General features: G+C 39.8%; 1 protein-coding gene across 1 annotated transcript in view; it reads left to right on the top strand.

The window, feature by feature from the left end:
* The window catches only part of stx12 (syntaxin 12), a 24,560-nt gene extending 7,975 nt beyond the window's left edge, over positions 1-16,585 (top strand). Inside the window, exons 6-10 of the mRNA XM_079287656.1 lie at positions 163-206; positions 1,009-1,114; positions 1,240-1,312; positions 15,658-15,740; positions 15,820-16,585. Coding sequence (XP_079143782.1) covers positions 163-206; positions 1,009-1,114; positions 1,240-1,312; positions 15,658-15,740; positions 15,820-15,912 — 399 coding nt within the window. The 3' untranslated portion in view covers positions 15,913-16,585. The remainder of the gene's footprint in view (positions 1-162; positions 207-1,008; positions 1,115-1,239; positions 1,313-15,657; positions 15,741-15,819) is intronic.
* Positions 16,586-17,143: the final 558 nt, after the last annotated feature.

Raw genomic sequence — 17,143 nt, 5'->3', positions numbered from 1 at the left:
AGTCTGTGGTGGTTTCACTCCACGGGACGAAAGCTAAAGAACTCTCCTCACCGCACTAATGAGACGAGAGAACAAACGTCACATTCATGTGAATCATGTCTTGCAACTCTGTGTTCTGCTAACTTGACTTTGGCCAATAGTGGACTTTTCTCTCTCCCACAGACTGAAGACAGTTCTCGGGATGAAAAGCTTGTTTCTTTTGATAAGTAAGTGACTGTCATTCATTCAGGGTTTTCCTCTTTGCAAGACATTATGAAGTATATGATCGGATAAATATAACCATTCAGCCAAATGCTGGTTCTCATTTGGTCAGTAGGTTGCAATGGTCAAAAGAAATAACCTCGCTGTGTAGTTCCTCTTTTCTATTCTCTCACATTTCTCTCACAAATCTCAAGTAGTCCTTTTATTTCTCAAACCAAATTACACCATCAACATGTCATCAAGAGATCCGTGTTTGACCGCCAAAAATATGGACGATATCAAATGCCAAAATATGCACTAATGAAAAGCAGCTGTGATTGGACAGTTGATTGTTGCTGTGATGTGTTCCCATCTCAAAAAAGGAAGAGCTTCCTCACATCTCCTCATGAAAAATAATGGCAGTAATTTGTACTCTGCTGAACAATAACAATACATATGGTCACTTTGTTTTGGTGGTGTGATTTTAATGTCAATTCATTAAGTTATTTAAGAGAAACAAACATTTTTGTATTAAATTATGACAGTAAATGCATATGTAAAAAACATTTACACAGAGCAATGAGTAATATATTTCACTTAATCTATGTAAGTCTTCCATACCATACAAACAATATGCCATGACTTAACAAATGCTCAGATTGTAGGTGTTAAAGTGTCAGTTTGGGGTTATATTGTGCAGTTTTTAAAAGGTGGTGTTTCCTACATTCCTACAGTTAATACAATGCATATGAAAGAGAACATCACACAGTGACCACAGCAGGAGTCTGTCTTCACACACATTAAACATGTTTTCCTGTTTGTGTAAAGCCAGGAGGACTGGGGTCAGATGACCACCCAGACAGAGGATGTGGCCATCACAGAGGAGGACCTGGAGGTCATCAAGGAGAGAGAAACCAACATCAGGCAGCTGGAGGTCAGGCTTACTATTTTTAATCTGAATCCATCCATACCAGGACCTCTGCTACAACCCACTGTCATGTTCTGTGACCACACACACCTGCCACAGGTGATTCTAGCTTGTCTGTTCGTGTGTTTCAGTCTGACATTTTGGATGTAAACCAGATCTTCAAGGACCTGGCAGTTATGATCCACGATCAGGGAGAGATGATCGGTGAGTAGCGCTCTGAGGACCTGAAGTCCTAAACACACCACCAGTGGACAGTGCACATCACAGATGCTCCAGTTACTCTGCTTAAACTTGCACACCAGCAGCAGTGAGACCGAATCCACTGCTGCAGTTTATAGATCTGTAAGATGATATTCATCTGTACGAGAATATTATACATACACTTCCTGGTATGTCAATATTGGATGAACAGATAGCAAGCTCAATAACTAAGGAGTTATGAGCATGCTTAGACCTCAAAGTTCAAGTTGAAGTGGTGTTGTTTCTCATTGGCTGTGACATTGGTAAAAGTCTGGTTAAGTGTGTGAAAGTACTGAGGGAATGATCATTAAATCAACAGTGACTCCTTCAGCCTTTGCTTCAGTATTCACACAAGCACAAGAGCTGGTCTGTCACAATGTAAAGAGCAAGCCAAGATGTGGCTCAGAGCTACAGCGGGTCATCCATTAATAAGATAAGATGTGGACAGTGCTCACAAGATACAGAGACAAAAAACAAGAGCAAGTAACATAATAAGTAATAAACAGTAAGAATATCAACTCAGTAAAAAAGTATGAAATCCACAATAACTAAGTATAACTAACAAACTAAAATACAAAAATATCACAAGATTGGCGGTTCCATCCTCGGCTCCTTCAGTCTAAAACACAAATAGCTCCTGAAGGCTGTGCCATCAGTTCTGAATCTGTGAATGAATGGGTGAGTGTTGATGTAGTGGAGTCATACCTGCAAACATGTCGCTTTTCGGCGATATTCGGCGTTTTGAATCAAAATATATTATCCACGTGAATCGTGTAGATCCGTAGAGGTTATGTGTCGAGTCTTGGCCAATCAGCATTCAGATGTCTACATTCATTTCCCTCCGTTACAGTTTAAGTTCCGTTATGTTCTGTTGCCGTTCAGACTTGCTGGGTTAGTTAACGTCCACTGCATGCGGAGCTCTGTGGACTGTTAACGTTCGTTATTATCGCGATTTAGGAGGTAAAAACGTAACGTAATGAAACATGCAACCCCCCCCCCCCCCCCGTGTTCCGGTTCAGTTCACGCGGCCACTCATTAACGTTACACCGGAACACCGGCGGATCTGGTTGCGGGTTGTGTAGCGCAGCTTGACGTAGGCTGAGATGTGAGTGGAGCTGGGCCTGGATAAAGGTGGAGGTCTAAACAGACGTGAAGAGAGAGCAGTACAGCTTCCTGCTGTCAGTGTTTTAAATACATTGATCAGGCAGGGCATGCGAAATGAAACCTCTGCGTCAAGGAGACAAACTACAGCAACAAGGGCTCACATGCCCTCTCATCACACTGCCAGACACTGTTCACTGTAATGACCACAGCCAGTGTACTAACAGTCCCAACAGACCCACGTGCAGTTGCTCCCAAGAACCCTGAAGTAATGAGAGGGTTAAGGTGCCTGTACCTTCATTTCAGCAGGTTGCTAATGCAGAGGAGTGTATAGATCACAGCTATTATTTTACTCTTGATAAGCTACTTTAGCCAGAGTAGATTATCATTTTCATTTAAATAATTGAACTGGATGAATGCATATGCAATATGACGACATACAGTAACAGAGGAAGTTAATATGAAGACATACAGTAACAGTGGAAGTTAATATGAAGACATACAGCAACAGAGGAAGTTAATATGAAGGCATACAGTAACAGAGGAAGTTAATATGAAGACATACAGCAACAGAGGAAGTTAATATGAAGACATACAGCAACAGTGGAAGTTAATATGAAGACATACAGTAACAGATGAAGTTAATATGAAGACATACAGCAACAGAGGAAGTTAATATGAAGGCATACAGTAACAGAGGAAGTTAATATGAAGACATACAGTAACAGAGGAAGTTAATATGAAGACATACAGTAACAGAGGAAGTTAATATGAAGACATACAGCAACAGAGGAAGTTAATATGAAGACATACAGTAACAGTGGAAGTTAATATGAAGACATACAGTAACAGAGGAAGTTAATATGAAGACATACAGTAACAGTGGAAGTTAATATGAAGACATACAGTAACAGGAAGTTAATATGAAGGCATACAGTAACAGAGGAAGTTAATATGAAGACATACAGTAACAGAGGAAGTTAATATGAAGACATACAGTAACAGTGGAAGTTAATATGAAGACATACAGTAACAGAGGAAGTTAATATGAAGACATACAGTAACAGTGGAAGTTAATATGAAGACATACAGTAACAGAGGAAGTTAATATGAAGGCATACAGCAACAGAGGAAGTTAATATGAAGGCATACAGTAACAGAGGAAGTTAATATGAAGACATACAGTAACAGAGGAAGTTAATATGAAGACATACAGTAACAGTGGAAGTTAATATGAAGACATACAGTAACAGAGGAAGTTAATATGAAGACATACAGCAACAGAGGAAGTTAATATGAAGACATACAGCAACAGAGGAAGTTAATATGAAGACATACAGCAACAGAGGAAGTTAATATGAAGACATACAGCAACAGAGGAAGTTAATATGAAGGCATACAGTAACAGAGGAAGTTAATATGAAGACATACAGTAACAGAGGAAGTTAATATGAAGACATACAGCAACAGAGGAAGTTAATATGAAGACATACAGCAACAGAGGAAGTTAATATGAAGGCATACAGTAACAGAGGAAGTTAATATGAAGACATACAGTAACAGTGGAAGTTAATATGAAGACATACAGTAACAGAGGAAGTTAATATGAAGACATACAGTAACAGAGGAAGTTAATATGAAGACATACAGTAACAGAGGAAGTTAATATGAAGACATACAGTAACAGAGGAAGTTAATATGAAGACATACAGTAACAGTGGAAGTTAATATGAAGACATACAGTAACAGAGGAAGTTAATATGAAGACATACAGCAACAGAGGAAGTTAATATGAAGACATACAGTAACAGTGGAAGTTAATATGAAAACATACAGTAACAGTGGAAGTTAATATGAAGACATACAGTCACAGAGGAAGTTAATATGAAGACATACAGTAACAGAGGAAGTTAATATGAAGACATACAGTAACAGAGGAAGTTAATATGAAGGCATACAGTAACAGAGGAAGTTAATATGAAGACATACAGTAACAGTGGAAGTTAATATGAAGACATACAGTAACAGAGGAAGTTAATATGAAGACATACAGTCACAGAGGAAGTTAATATGAAGACATACAGTAACAGTGGAAGTTAATATGAAGACATACAGTAACAGAGGAAGTTAATATGAAGACATACAGTAACAGAGGAAGTTAATATGAAGACATACAGCAACAGAGGAAGTTAATATGAAGGCATACAGTCACAGAGGAAGTTAATATGAAGACATACAGTAACAGTGGAAGTTAATATGAAGACATACAGTAACAGAGGAAGTTAATATGAAGACATACAGTAACAGTGGAAGTTAATATGAAGACATACAGTAACAGAGGAAGTTAATATGAAGACATACAGTAACAGAGGAAGTTAATATGAAGACATACAGTAACAGAGGAAGTTAATATGAAGACATACAGTAACAGAGGAAGTTAATATGAAGACATACAGTAACAGAGGAAGTTAATATGAAGACATACAGTAACAGAGGAAGTTAATATGAAGACATACAGTAACAGAGGAAGTTAATATGAAGGCATACAGCAACAGAGGAAGTTAATATGAAGGCATACAGCAACAGAGGAAGTTAATATGAAGACATACAGTAACAGTGGAAGTTAATATGAAGGCATACAGTAACAGAGGAAGTTAATATGAAGACATACAGTAACAGAGGAAGTTAATATGAAGACATACAGTAACAGTGGAAGTTAATATGAAGACATACAGTAACAGAGGAAGTTAATATGAAAACATACAGTAACAGAGGAAGTTAATATGAAGGCATACAGTAACAGAGGAAGTTAATATGAAGGCATACAGCAACAGAGGAAGTTAATATGAAGACATACAGTAACAGTGGAAGTTAATATGAAAACATACAGTAACAGTGGAAGTTAATATGAAGACATACAGTCACAGAGGAAGTTAATATGAAGACATACAGTAACAGTGGAAGTTAATATGAAGACATACAGTAACAGAGGAAGTTAATATGAAAACATACAGTAACAGAGGAAGTTAATATGAAGGCATACAGTAACAGAGGAAGTTAATATGAAGGCATACAGCAACAGAGGAAGTTAATATGAAGACATACAGTAACAGTGGAAGTTAATATGAAAACATACAGTAACAGTGGAAGTTAATATGAAGACATACAGTCACAGAGGAAGTTAATATGAAAACATACAGTAACAGTGGAAGTTAATATGAAGACATACAGTCACAGAGGAAGTTAATATGAAAACATACAGTAACAGTGGAAGTTAATATGAAGACATACAGTAACAGAGGAAGTTAATATGAAGACATACAGTAACAGAGGAAGTTAATATGAAGACATACAGCAACAGAGGAAGTTAATATGAAGACATACAGCAACAGAGGAAGTTAATATGAAGACATACAGTAACAGAGGAAGTTAATATGAAGACATACAGCAACAGAGGAAGTTAATATGAAGACATACAGCAACAGAGGAAGTTAATATGAAGACATACAGTAACAGAGGAAGTTAATATGAAGACATACAGCAACAGAGGAAGTTAATATGAAGACATACAGTAACAGAGGAAGTTAATATGAAGACATACAGCAACAGAGGAAGTTAATATGAAGACATACAGTAACAGAGGAAGTTAATATGAAGGCATACAGCAACAGAGGAAGTTAATATGAAGGCATACAGTAACAGATGAAGTTAATATGAAGACATACAGTAACAGATGAAGTTAATATGAAGACATACAGCAACAGAGGAAGTTAATATGAAGGCATACAGTAACAGAGGAAGTTAATATGAAGACATACAGTAACAGAGGAAGTTAATATGAAGACATACAGCAACAGAGGAAGTTAATATGAAGACATACAGTAACAGAGGAAGTTAATATGAAGGCATACAGCAACAGAGGAAGTTAATATGAAGACATACAGTAACAGTGGAAGTTAATATGAAGACATACAGTAACAGTGGAAGTTAATATGAAGACATACAGTAACAGATGAAGTTAATATGAAGACATACAGCAACAGAGGAAGTTAATATGAAGGCATACAGTAACAGAGGAAGTTAATATGAAGACATACAGTAACAGAGGAAGTTAATATGAAGACATACAGCAACAGAGGAAGTTAATATGAAGACATACAGTAACAGAGGAAGTTAATATGAAGACATACAGTAACAGTGGAAGTTAATATGAAGACATACAGTAACAGAGGAAGTTAATATGAAGGCATACAGTAACAGAGGAAGTTAATATGAAGACATACAGTAACAGAGGAAGTTAATATGAAGACATACAGTAACAGTGGAAGTTAATATGAAGACATACAGTAACAGAGGAAGTTAATATGAAGACATACAGTAACAGTGGAAGTTAATATGAAGACATACAGTAACAGAGGAAGTTAATATGAAGGCATACAGCAACAGAGGAAGTTAATATGAAGGCATACAGTAACAGAGGAAGTTAATATGAAGACATACAGTAACAGAGGAAGTTAATATGAAGACATACAGTAACAGAGGAAGTTAATATGAAGACATACAGTAACAGAGGAAGTTAATATGAAGACATACAGCAACAGAGGAAGTTAATATGAAGACATACAGCAACAGAGGAAGTTAATATGAAGACATACAGCAACAGAGGAAGTTAATATGAAGGCATACAGTAACAGAGGAAGTTAATATGAAGACATACAGTAACAGAGGAAGTTAATATGAAGACATACAGCAACAGAGGAAGTTAATATGAAGGCATACAGTAACAGTGGAAGTTAATATGAAAACATACAGTAACAGAGGAAGTTAATATGAAGACATACAGCAACAGTGGAAGTTAATATGAAGACATACAGTAACAGTGGAAGTTAATATGAAGACATACAGTCACAGAGGAAGTTAATATGAAGACATACAGTAACAGAGGAAGTTAATATGAAGACATACAGTAACAGAGGAAGTTAATATGAAGGCATACAGTAACAGAGGAAGTTAATATGAAGACATACAGTAACAGTGGAAGTTAATATGAAGACATACAGTAACAGAGGAAGTTAATATGAAGACATACAGTCACAGAGGAAGTTAATATGAAGACATACAGTAACAGTGGAAGTTAATATGAAGACATACAGTAACAGAGGAAGTTAATATGAAGACATACAGTAACAGAGGAAGTTAATATGAAGGCATACAGCAACAGAGGAAGTTAATATGAAGGCATACAGTAACAGAGGAAGTTAATATGAAGACATACAGTAACAGAGGAAGTTAATATGAAGACATACAGTAACAGAGGAAGTTAATATGAAGGCATACAGCAACAGAGGAAGTTAATATGAAGGCATACAGTCACAGAGGAAGTTAATATGAAGACATACAGTAACAGTGGAAGTTAATATGAAGACATACAGTAACAGAGGAAGTTAATATGAAGACATACAGTCACAGAGGAAGTTAATATGAAGACATACAGTAACAGTGGAAGTTAATATGAAGACATACAGTAACAGAGGAAGTTAATATGAAGACATACAGCAACAGAGGAAGTTAATATGAAGACATACAGTAACAGAGGAAGTTAATATGAAGACATACAGTAACAGAGGAAGTTAATATGAAGACATACAGTAACAGTGGAAGTTAATATGAAGACATACAGTAACAGAGGAAGTTAATATGAAGACATACAGTAACAGAGGAAGTTAATATGAAGACATACAGTCACAGAGGAAGTTAATATGAAGACATACAGTAACAGTGGAAGTTAATATGAAGACATACAGTAACAGAGGAAGTTAATATGAAGACATACAGTCACAGAGGAAGTTAATATGAAGACATACAGTCACAGAGGAAGTTAATATGAAGACATACAGTAACAGTGGAAGTTAATATGAAGACATACAGTAACAGTGGAAGTTAATATGAAGACATACAGTAACAGAGGAAGTTAATATGAAGACATACAGTCACAGAGGAAGTTAATATGAAGACATACAGTCACAGAGGAAGTTAATATGAAGACATACAGTAACAGAGGAAGTTAATATGAAGACATACAGTAACAGTGGAAGTTAATATGAAGACATACAGTAACAGTGGAAGTTAATATGAAGACATACAGTAACAGTGGAAGTTAATATGAAGACATACAGTAACAGAGGAAGTTAATATGAAGACATACAGTAACAGTGGAAGTTAATATGAAGACATACAGTAACAGAGGAAGTTAATATGAAGACATACAGTAACAGTGGAAGTTAATATGAAGACATACAGTAACAGAGGAAGTTAATATGAAGACATACAGTAACAGTGGAAGTTAATATGAAGACATACAGTAACAGAGGAAGTTAATATGAAAACATACAGTAACAGAGGAAGTTAATATGAAAACATACAGTAACAGTGGAAGTTAATATGAAGACATACAGTAACAGAGGAAGTTAATATGAAGGCATACAGTAACAGTGGAAGTTAATATGAAGACATACAGTAACAGTGGAAGTTAATATGAAGACATACAGTAACAGAGGAAGTTAATATGAAGGCATACAGTAACAGTGGAAGTTAATATGAAAACATACAGTAACAGAGGAAGTTAATATGAAGACATACAGTAACAGAGGAAGTTAATATGAAAACATACAGTAACAGAGGAAGTTAATATGAAAACATACAGTAACAGTGGAAGTTAATATGAAGACATACAGTAACAGAGGAAGTTAATATGAAGACATACAGTAACAGTGGAAGTTAATATGAAGACATACAGTAACAGTGGAAGTTAATATGAAGACATACAGTAACAGTGGAAGTTAATATGAAGACATACAGTAACAGTGGAAGTTAATATGAAGACATACAGTAACAGAGGAAGTTAATATGAAGGCATACAGCAACAGAGGAAGTTAATATGAAGACATACAGTAACAGAGGAAGTTAATATGAAGACATACAGTAACAGAGGAAGTTAATATGAAGACATACAGTAACAGAGGAAGTTAATATGAAGACATACAGTAACAGAGGAAGTTAATATGAAGACATACAGTAACAGTGGAAGTTAATATGAAGACTGTCAAGAAGAGTTGAGCCCACAGAGCTGCCTCGAAAACATGCATACACGATCAGGGGAAGGTCAGGATATAAAAAGCATATAATCAGAAATCAATAGTTAAAGTGTAATCTAAAGATAAAGTGTATGATCGTTACATAACAAATATTTAATACATAGAGTGATTTAACAAATGTAAACCTGATAATAATATGTGTATCTGAGTATAGTGCAGTCTGAGTGTAGAAAGTACGGAGAAAGAGGAAGTAAGCAGGGTGTTGGCTTCAAGGGATGGGGAAATAATGATGGTTGAGAAGAAAAGACACAAAGCACAATAATGATGAAGGATGAGATCAATAATCATTTTATAAGCAAATGTGTACTAACCAAACCGATTTAACAAATGTAAAAACTGATTAACAAATGTCTTGTGTAAACGGAGCTGCGATAAAAGTGCTAGTCAGGATGACTTGCAGAAAATAGGGACAGACTGTCGCAAGAGATGAGTCATAGAGGCATGATACAGGATGAAGCCTGGACATGTCCGGACATGTTCGAACCCAACATCCTTTCCAGAGGGTGGGGGGGATGAGAGCATGTATTGAGCAGGAGGGGGGCTAACAGCCCAAATGATGAATAAAAGAAGTGGTTTGCTTGCTGCAAGCTGGGATTTCAACACGCGTGCTGTCCAAATGCACCAGATGAGAAGATACGGACGACTGCAGCTGATGTATTGAGGGCTTCGTCTCTGTTCATGGAAAAGAGACCTCTGTTCGTGGACAAGAAGATTTAAAGACGGAGGTTTTCCTCTCCCCACTGCTCGACTCTTAAACATCTGGACAACAGAGAAGATGCAGCAGCCCGAGAAAGACTTTGTACTGAGTTTTGTGGACTGTTGGCCGAACTCCGTTGCAGAGCAGGAGGACCGAGGGTCTGGCCAGACCTTCGCTCCTAACAACTCCAAAAGAACCTTTTTCATCGCACCATTGAACATCCAGCTCCAACCGAGCCGTCTCGGCAACGAAAACTAATGAGTATAATCAGAGAAGAAAATTAAATTAACGAATCAAGTGTAGTGACATTTTATGTGAGCTGTAGCTTTAACCCTTGCAAACTAACCAAATATAACCTGCAATAAATATCTAATCTGCATTTAAAGTAAATTTCTCAAGTGCATTAATTTGCTCAAGTAGTAAAAAGTTCCTCGTGGCAGTAAAAAGTTAAAGCCATTGTATGTCTAACAACTGAGTTCTGAAAGGTTATCCTAGAGACTGAATCCACTTAACAATCCCTTACGGTTTTAGCAAGAATTAATCCTAGCCGTTAAAACCTAACCTGGCATTTACCAAGAGCACGGATCCATAAGAGGGAAGCTGCCATAACCGACGCGACTGGTAGGAGCGCCCGGGGTCAGGGTGGCCCCTCGACCGAGTGCACTCAGACCGGAGGAAGCAGGGTAGACGTCGGGAGTAACGGCAGTTAGAAGAGCCAGGCGAGTTCCCTCGCAAGAACACCAGCTCGAGAATCTTTTAATAGAGAGCTGAGTCAGTAATTAGCCCCGTATCGGGCCAGAAGTACCCAGGATCTAACATGTGGCGCCCAACGTGGGGCTCGACGGAAAAGGAGTACGTTGAGTCCAAAAGAAGAACCCCGGCAGCCAAGAGAGGCTGTCGTTCGTGTACGAAAAGACCTGAGGTGAGGCGTTGTGGTAGAAAGTAAAGCTGCCCAAGCCTCGAAGAAGTCCGATGGCGAGACATCCACGCATCGAAGCTGTGTGTGGTATTTACAAGCCAGCACAGGAGAAGCCGCAGGCGACGGGGAGCATCGACCAGACTCGCCCGACCTGTAGAGGGGCCAGAGCCTGATCCCATCCCTTCCTCAACGCGCGACGAGAGGCTTTGGGAGAAAGGCGACTCGAGACAACAAAGACAAAGACAAAGTCCAAGATGCAAGTGCAGCAGAACGGACCAGATGTTCCAGGGACCGGCCGGCAGACGGAGGCGACCCAGCGGTACGAGCCAACGGCCCTGATGGAGGAATCGCCACCGGACAGCAGAGAGGACCCGATGGCGACGAAGGCAGCCCGCAGACGACGACGACTCAGCAGGACGTGCCAGCGACATCGACCCAGGACCCGGCAGCAGACGGCAGCGCGGACCAGGAGGAGGACGGCGCTGGAGCTCGAAGTGGTGCACCAGAGGGCCCACACGCGAGAAGAAATTCACTGGCAAGGAAACGAAGAAGTGGATCGTTTCGTCCAGATGACACAAATTGTCTTTGTTGGGATCGAGAAGTGGGAAGAATTGCCCAAAGGAAGGGTAGTCCCAGAAGAGAGCGTGGAGGAGGTGGTGCAGGCAGTGCATGGCACACTAGGATTTGCAGTCACCGTTCCAACGCAAAGGGAACTGGAAAAGCAGCGACTCTGGATTCCTGAAAAAGAAGTCCGCAGAATCCTAAAAAAAACTGTGAGTTGTGTGGTCGATACAACGCAGGAAGGAGAGGACAAAGGGAGGGGAGGACTCACCATTAAGAAAAGAGGAATCCAAGGAGTGGGGCAGCTGAAGCCGGTTCCGCATTAGGAGAAAACCAGGAACTCAAGAATGGCCACCAACATACAAGATTTACCACCCTACGTCAGAGTGGCCAATGTCAAAGGGGTGGTTAACATGAGAAGGAGTACTACGGGGCTCTGGGCAGGAAGAGCCCTGAGGAAGTTGGGTTATGCAAGAAGTGATTTCTCTCCGGAGAAAAAAGAAGTGTTGCAATGGAGAGAAATTAAGAATGACTGTGTGGTCTGCCTGCTGCCGACCACCCTAGCCGTTGCATGGCAGGGACCCGGAGACCAGAAACTACTCCGGGTCACAGGAAAAAGAAAAGAGTTTAACCGCATGCGCCATAAACCGGTGAAGGTTATGGATGCATGCATATGCGGTACATGCCGTGTGGAGAAGTTAACAAGGTTAACCTTCATCACCTAGTGGTGATCGACAGCTGGGAGCAGGCATCAGGACCGTCTTCACCAGAGGACGACGTGCTCGTCATCACTGCCCTGGCCGACGAAAACTTCCTGTGAGATTCCTACTAGCTAAGGCGAGGCAGCCTGTGACCTCAAGAAGGGGATGTCAAGAAGAGTTGAGCCCACAGAGCTGCCTCGAAAACATGCATACACGATCAGGGGAAGGTCAGGATATAAAAAGCATATAATCAGAAATCAATAGTTAAAGTGTAATCTAAAGATAAAGTGTATGATCGTTACATAACAAATATTTAATACATAGAGTGATTTAACAAATGTAAACCTGATAATAATATGTGTATCTGAGTATAGTGCAGTCTGAGTGTAGAAAGTACGGAGAAAGAGGAAGTAAGCAGGGTGTTGGCTTCAAGGGATGGGGAAATAATGATGGTTGAGAAGAAAAGACACAAAGCACAATAATGATGAAGGATGAGATCAATAATCATTTTATAAGCAAATGTGTACTAACCAAACCGATTTAACAAATGTAAAAACTGATTAACAAATGTCTTGTGTAAACGGAGCTGCGATAAAAGTGCTAGTCAGGATGACTTGCAGAAAATAGGGACAGACTGTCGCAAGAGATGAGTCATAGAGGCATGATACAGGATGAAGCCTGGACATGTCCGGACATGTTCGAACCCAACATCCTTTCCAGAGGGTGGGGGGGATGAGAGCATGTATTGAGCAGGAGGGGGGCTAACAGCCCAAATGATGAATAAAAGAAGTGGTTTGCTTGCTGCAAGCTGGGATTTCAACACGCGTGCTGTCCAAATGCACCAGATGAGAAGATACGGACGACTGCAGCTGATGTATTGAGGGCTTCGTCTCTGTTCATGGAAAAGAGACCTCTGTTCGTGGACAAGAAGATTTAAAGACGGAGGTTTTCCTCTCCCCACTGCTCGACTCTTAAACATCTGGACAACAGAGAAGATGCAGCAGCCCGAGAAAGACTTTGTACTGAGTTTTGTGGACTGTTGGCCGAACTCCGTTGCAGAGCAGGAGGACCGAGGGTCTGGCCAGACCTTCGCTCCTAACAACTCCAAAAGAACCTTTTTCATCGCACCATTGAACATCCAGCTCCAACCGAGCCGTCTCGGCAACGAAAACTAATGAGTATAATCAGAGAAGAAAATTAAATTAACGAATCAAGTGTAGTGACATTTTATGTGAGCTGTAGCTTTAACCCTTGCAAACTAACCAAATATAACCTGCAATAAATATCTAATCTGCATTTAAAGTAAATTTCTCAAGTGCATTAATTTGCTCAAGTAGTAAAAAGTTCCTCGTGGCAGTAAAAAGTTAAAGCCATTGTATGTCTAACAACTGAGTTCTGAAAGGTTATCCTAGAGACTGAATCCACTTAACAATCCCTTACGGTTTTAGCAAGAATTAATCCTAGCCGTTAAAACCTAACCTGGCATTTACCAAGAGCACGGATCCATAAGAGGGAAGCTGCCATAACCGACGCGACTGGTAGGAGCGCCCGGGGTCAGGGTGGCCCCTCGACCGAGTGCACTCAGACCGGAGGAAGCAGGGTAGACGTCGGGAGTAACGGCAGTTAGAAGAGCCAGGCGAGTTCCCTCGCAAGAACACCAGCTCGAGAATCTTTTAATAGAGAGCTGAGTCAGTAATTAGCCCCGTATCGGGCCAGAAGTACCCAGGATCTAACAAGACATACAGTAACAGAGGAAGTTAATATGAAGGCATACAGTAACAGTGGAAGTTAATATGAAGACATACAGTCACAGAGGAAGTTTTTCCTTTTTCACCTCTTGAGTTTGCAGGTATGGTAGTGCACAGCGCTTTGATTGGTCCAAAGACAAGAGCAGTTCTATAGCTTTTGGAGCAATGCTGGCCGACATCATGCTGTGGTGGCCACTAAGACAGGGGTGTCCAAACATTTTTCAAAGAGGGCCAGATTTGATAATGTGAAAATGCCCAAGGGCCAACAATCCCTGCTGACATTATTTTAAACAATACAAGTAGCCGATACATACATTGTTATTTGATCATTTTATTTTCAATGACAGCACATAGCAATGTAACTTAACCAAATGTGAGCATTCATGTGTGAACAAATCTCAACAACTATTCTGCCTCTCTTTCACATCTTGAAAGTCGGATAACACAAAGGACAAGCTAATTACATATGAAACCGATCAATATTCTTACCTCAAGATGATCTTAAATATGACTTAGTGAGGGTAATGAAAAGTTGTCTAACATTTAAGTTCAACACACATGAAACAGGCTCACGAAGAAAATCAAGTTGTCTCTTCGTATCTGATGATAGCTCTTCAGTGTTACGAGCCAGGCAACCATTCGCAAACTCTGTCTTCTTCTCGGGGAAATTATGTTTTCTGCTATTTTCATAACACCGTCTTTGATAAACTCACCTTCCGTAAAAGGTTTGTCATGTTTAGCAATTACCACGACCACTTCATAGCTTACTTTGATGTTTTCATGTGAAAAGCACCGCTGCTGTGTGGCCAAGTTATCTTGGAGTTGCTTCACTTTTCTAGCTCGCTCTCTCTCTGATAGCTTGTTGTAGCATTAGCATGTTTGGTCTCGTATTGTCTCTTTACATTATATTCCTTAAACAAGGCAACAGTCTCATGGCAAATTAGGCAGACACAGTTGTTTCGGTTTTCGGTGGAAAAAATATTGCGATCTCCACCTCTCCTGGAAGCGGCGGCCCTCATTATCGACTTTCCTTTTTTGACTTGCCGTAGCCATGACAGTTCAGCCAATTTCAAACAGCCAGACAGTTACAGAGTGGTGCTGCCACCATTAGGTAAAAAGCGGAATTGCATGTTGAATTTGTATGATTTATTCATTCCGTTTTGACTGTGCTGGCAGGCCATAAATAATGCATTTTAAGACAGAAGGCGCGGGCCGTATAAAATCTGACCTCGGGCCGTGATTGGCCCGCGGGCGGACTTTGGACATGCCTGCACTAAGATAACCAGCGATCAGCGGGCCGTCTGAGGAAAACTCACACCGCCGCACAACCCTGTTAATCGCTGCAATGCCTGATTTTGGTGTGAATAAAGCCTAAGAATGTGACTTCAGAACTTTCCAGCTGACCTTGCTGTATGTTCTGCCTTGCAGATAGCATTGAGGCAAATGTGGAGAATGCTGAAGTTCATGTAGAACGAGGTACAGAACAGCTCCAGAGAGCCGCCTTCTACCAGGTGAGTCTGCATCACATCAGTGCTGTCCATCAGTGAAGTTCCTGCCAGTAACCCTCCTGTCTCTGCTTTTCTGTCACAGCAAAAGTCCCGGAAGAAGATGTGTATCCTTGCTATGGTTTGTTCTGTTGTGCTCGTCATACTTGGCATCATTATCTGGCAAGCTGCCAAGTGAGTTGACGCCACACAACCGATGTGTCACTGCTATATTTTACTCTGCCCTTCCCACCTGCAAGTACCTGTTTGGAATCACAAGAAGAAGAAGAAGAAGAAGATGCTTCACCACGGTCAGCAGATTAGATCTCTGCAGGGGGGATGGTCAGTGTGGAAAACATACTCATCTGAACTGATCAAGCCTGTTTTTGTAAAATCCTATTTAAAGTGAGATGAAGGACTGAGGCGATGTCTTGTCTTGTTTACTGCACTAACACTCGTTGTCACTGTATTTCAAAATGAAAACATGTTATTGGGAATGATTTTAGAACAGGCAAAACACAAAAAGAAACACAACTTGTTAATGTAAATGAATCTGGTTTTAAGAGGCTATTTGGGCATCTTCTGGTGTAAAGTGTGTGGAGTGCCTGGCCTTCCCGGTAACATTACATGGGACTTGTATTAATCCTGGTGGTGATGGCAGTCGTGGTTGTAATATATATGTTGTAAAATGAAGAAAGCTCTAACAGATTACCAGTATGAATCTAATCCATGTCTGTAAATATTACAAAGTGCTGCAATAGATTCTGTTAAGTACATTATGACAGTAAAAAATGAAAGTCCAGTCTTCAAAGAAAACATTTTTAAATTGATTTCTATGAGTCGTTCCAGTATGCATAATAAATGTCTTAAACACTTAAGCTCTCCAGGATGTCATCAGTTTTGTGTCTTCTAGTGAGTTTGAAAGAATATTTAAAAAACACAAATGTTTACTATAATGGAAAAAAATGACATTGTGTAATTCCAAATTACATTTAGTTTAATGTAAATCTCATTTCTAATAAAATGACAGTATGGAGAACATACTGTATTGGATGGAGGGAGACGATTAAGATTCATTGATCAATCGTCTCTCGCATGCATTTTAAATATCCACTGTATAACCGCAGGGGTCTTGTTGGAGTTTAATTTATCATGATGCCACCATCTATTTGTTTAAATATATCTAAATGTTTGAAACTCACATATATGACATCTGCATATTAGTGTGAATAGTGTGTCTAGAATGTCTGAATGGGTCAACATACAGCCTGTGTGCCTTAGTAAGGATCCAAGTTTCTTATAGAAACGAAAGGCGTAGCAGGTGCATAGTGAGACTGGCTTTGCTACTACAGAGGCATGGCAGGCGTACGGTAAGACTGTTATGGAAAAGGCATCGAACTCTGTCTGATTCCAGTGCGTTCTTCAAAGAT

The sequence above is a fragment of the Melanostigma gelatinosum genome (assembly GCF_949748355.1).
Source record: "Melanostigma gelatinosum genome assembly, chromosome: 17".
Taxonomy (NCBI): Eukaryota; Metazoa; Chordata; class Actinopteri; order Perciformes; family Zoarcidae; genus Melanostigma; species Melanostigma gelatinosum.
Note: the sequence above shows the minus strand (reverse complement) of the source record. Positions and strands in the feature narration are given on the sequence as shown.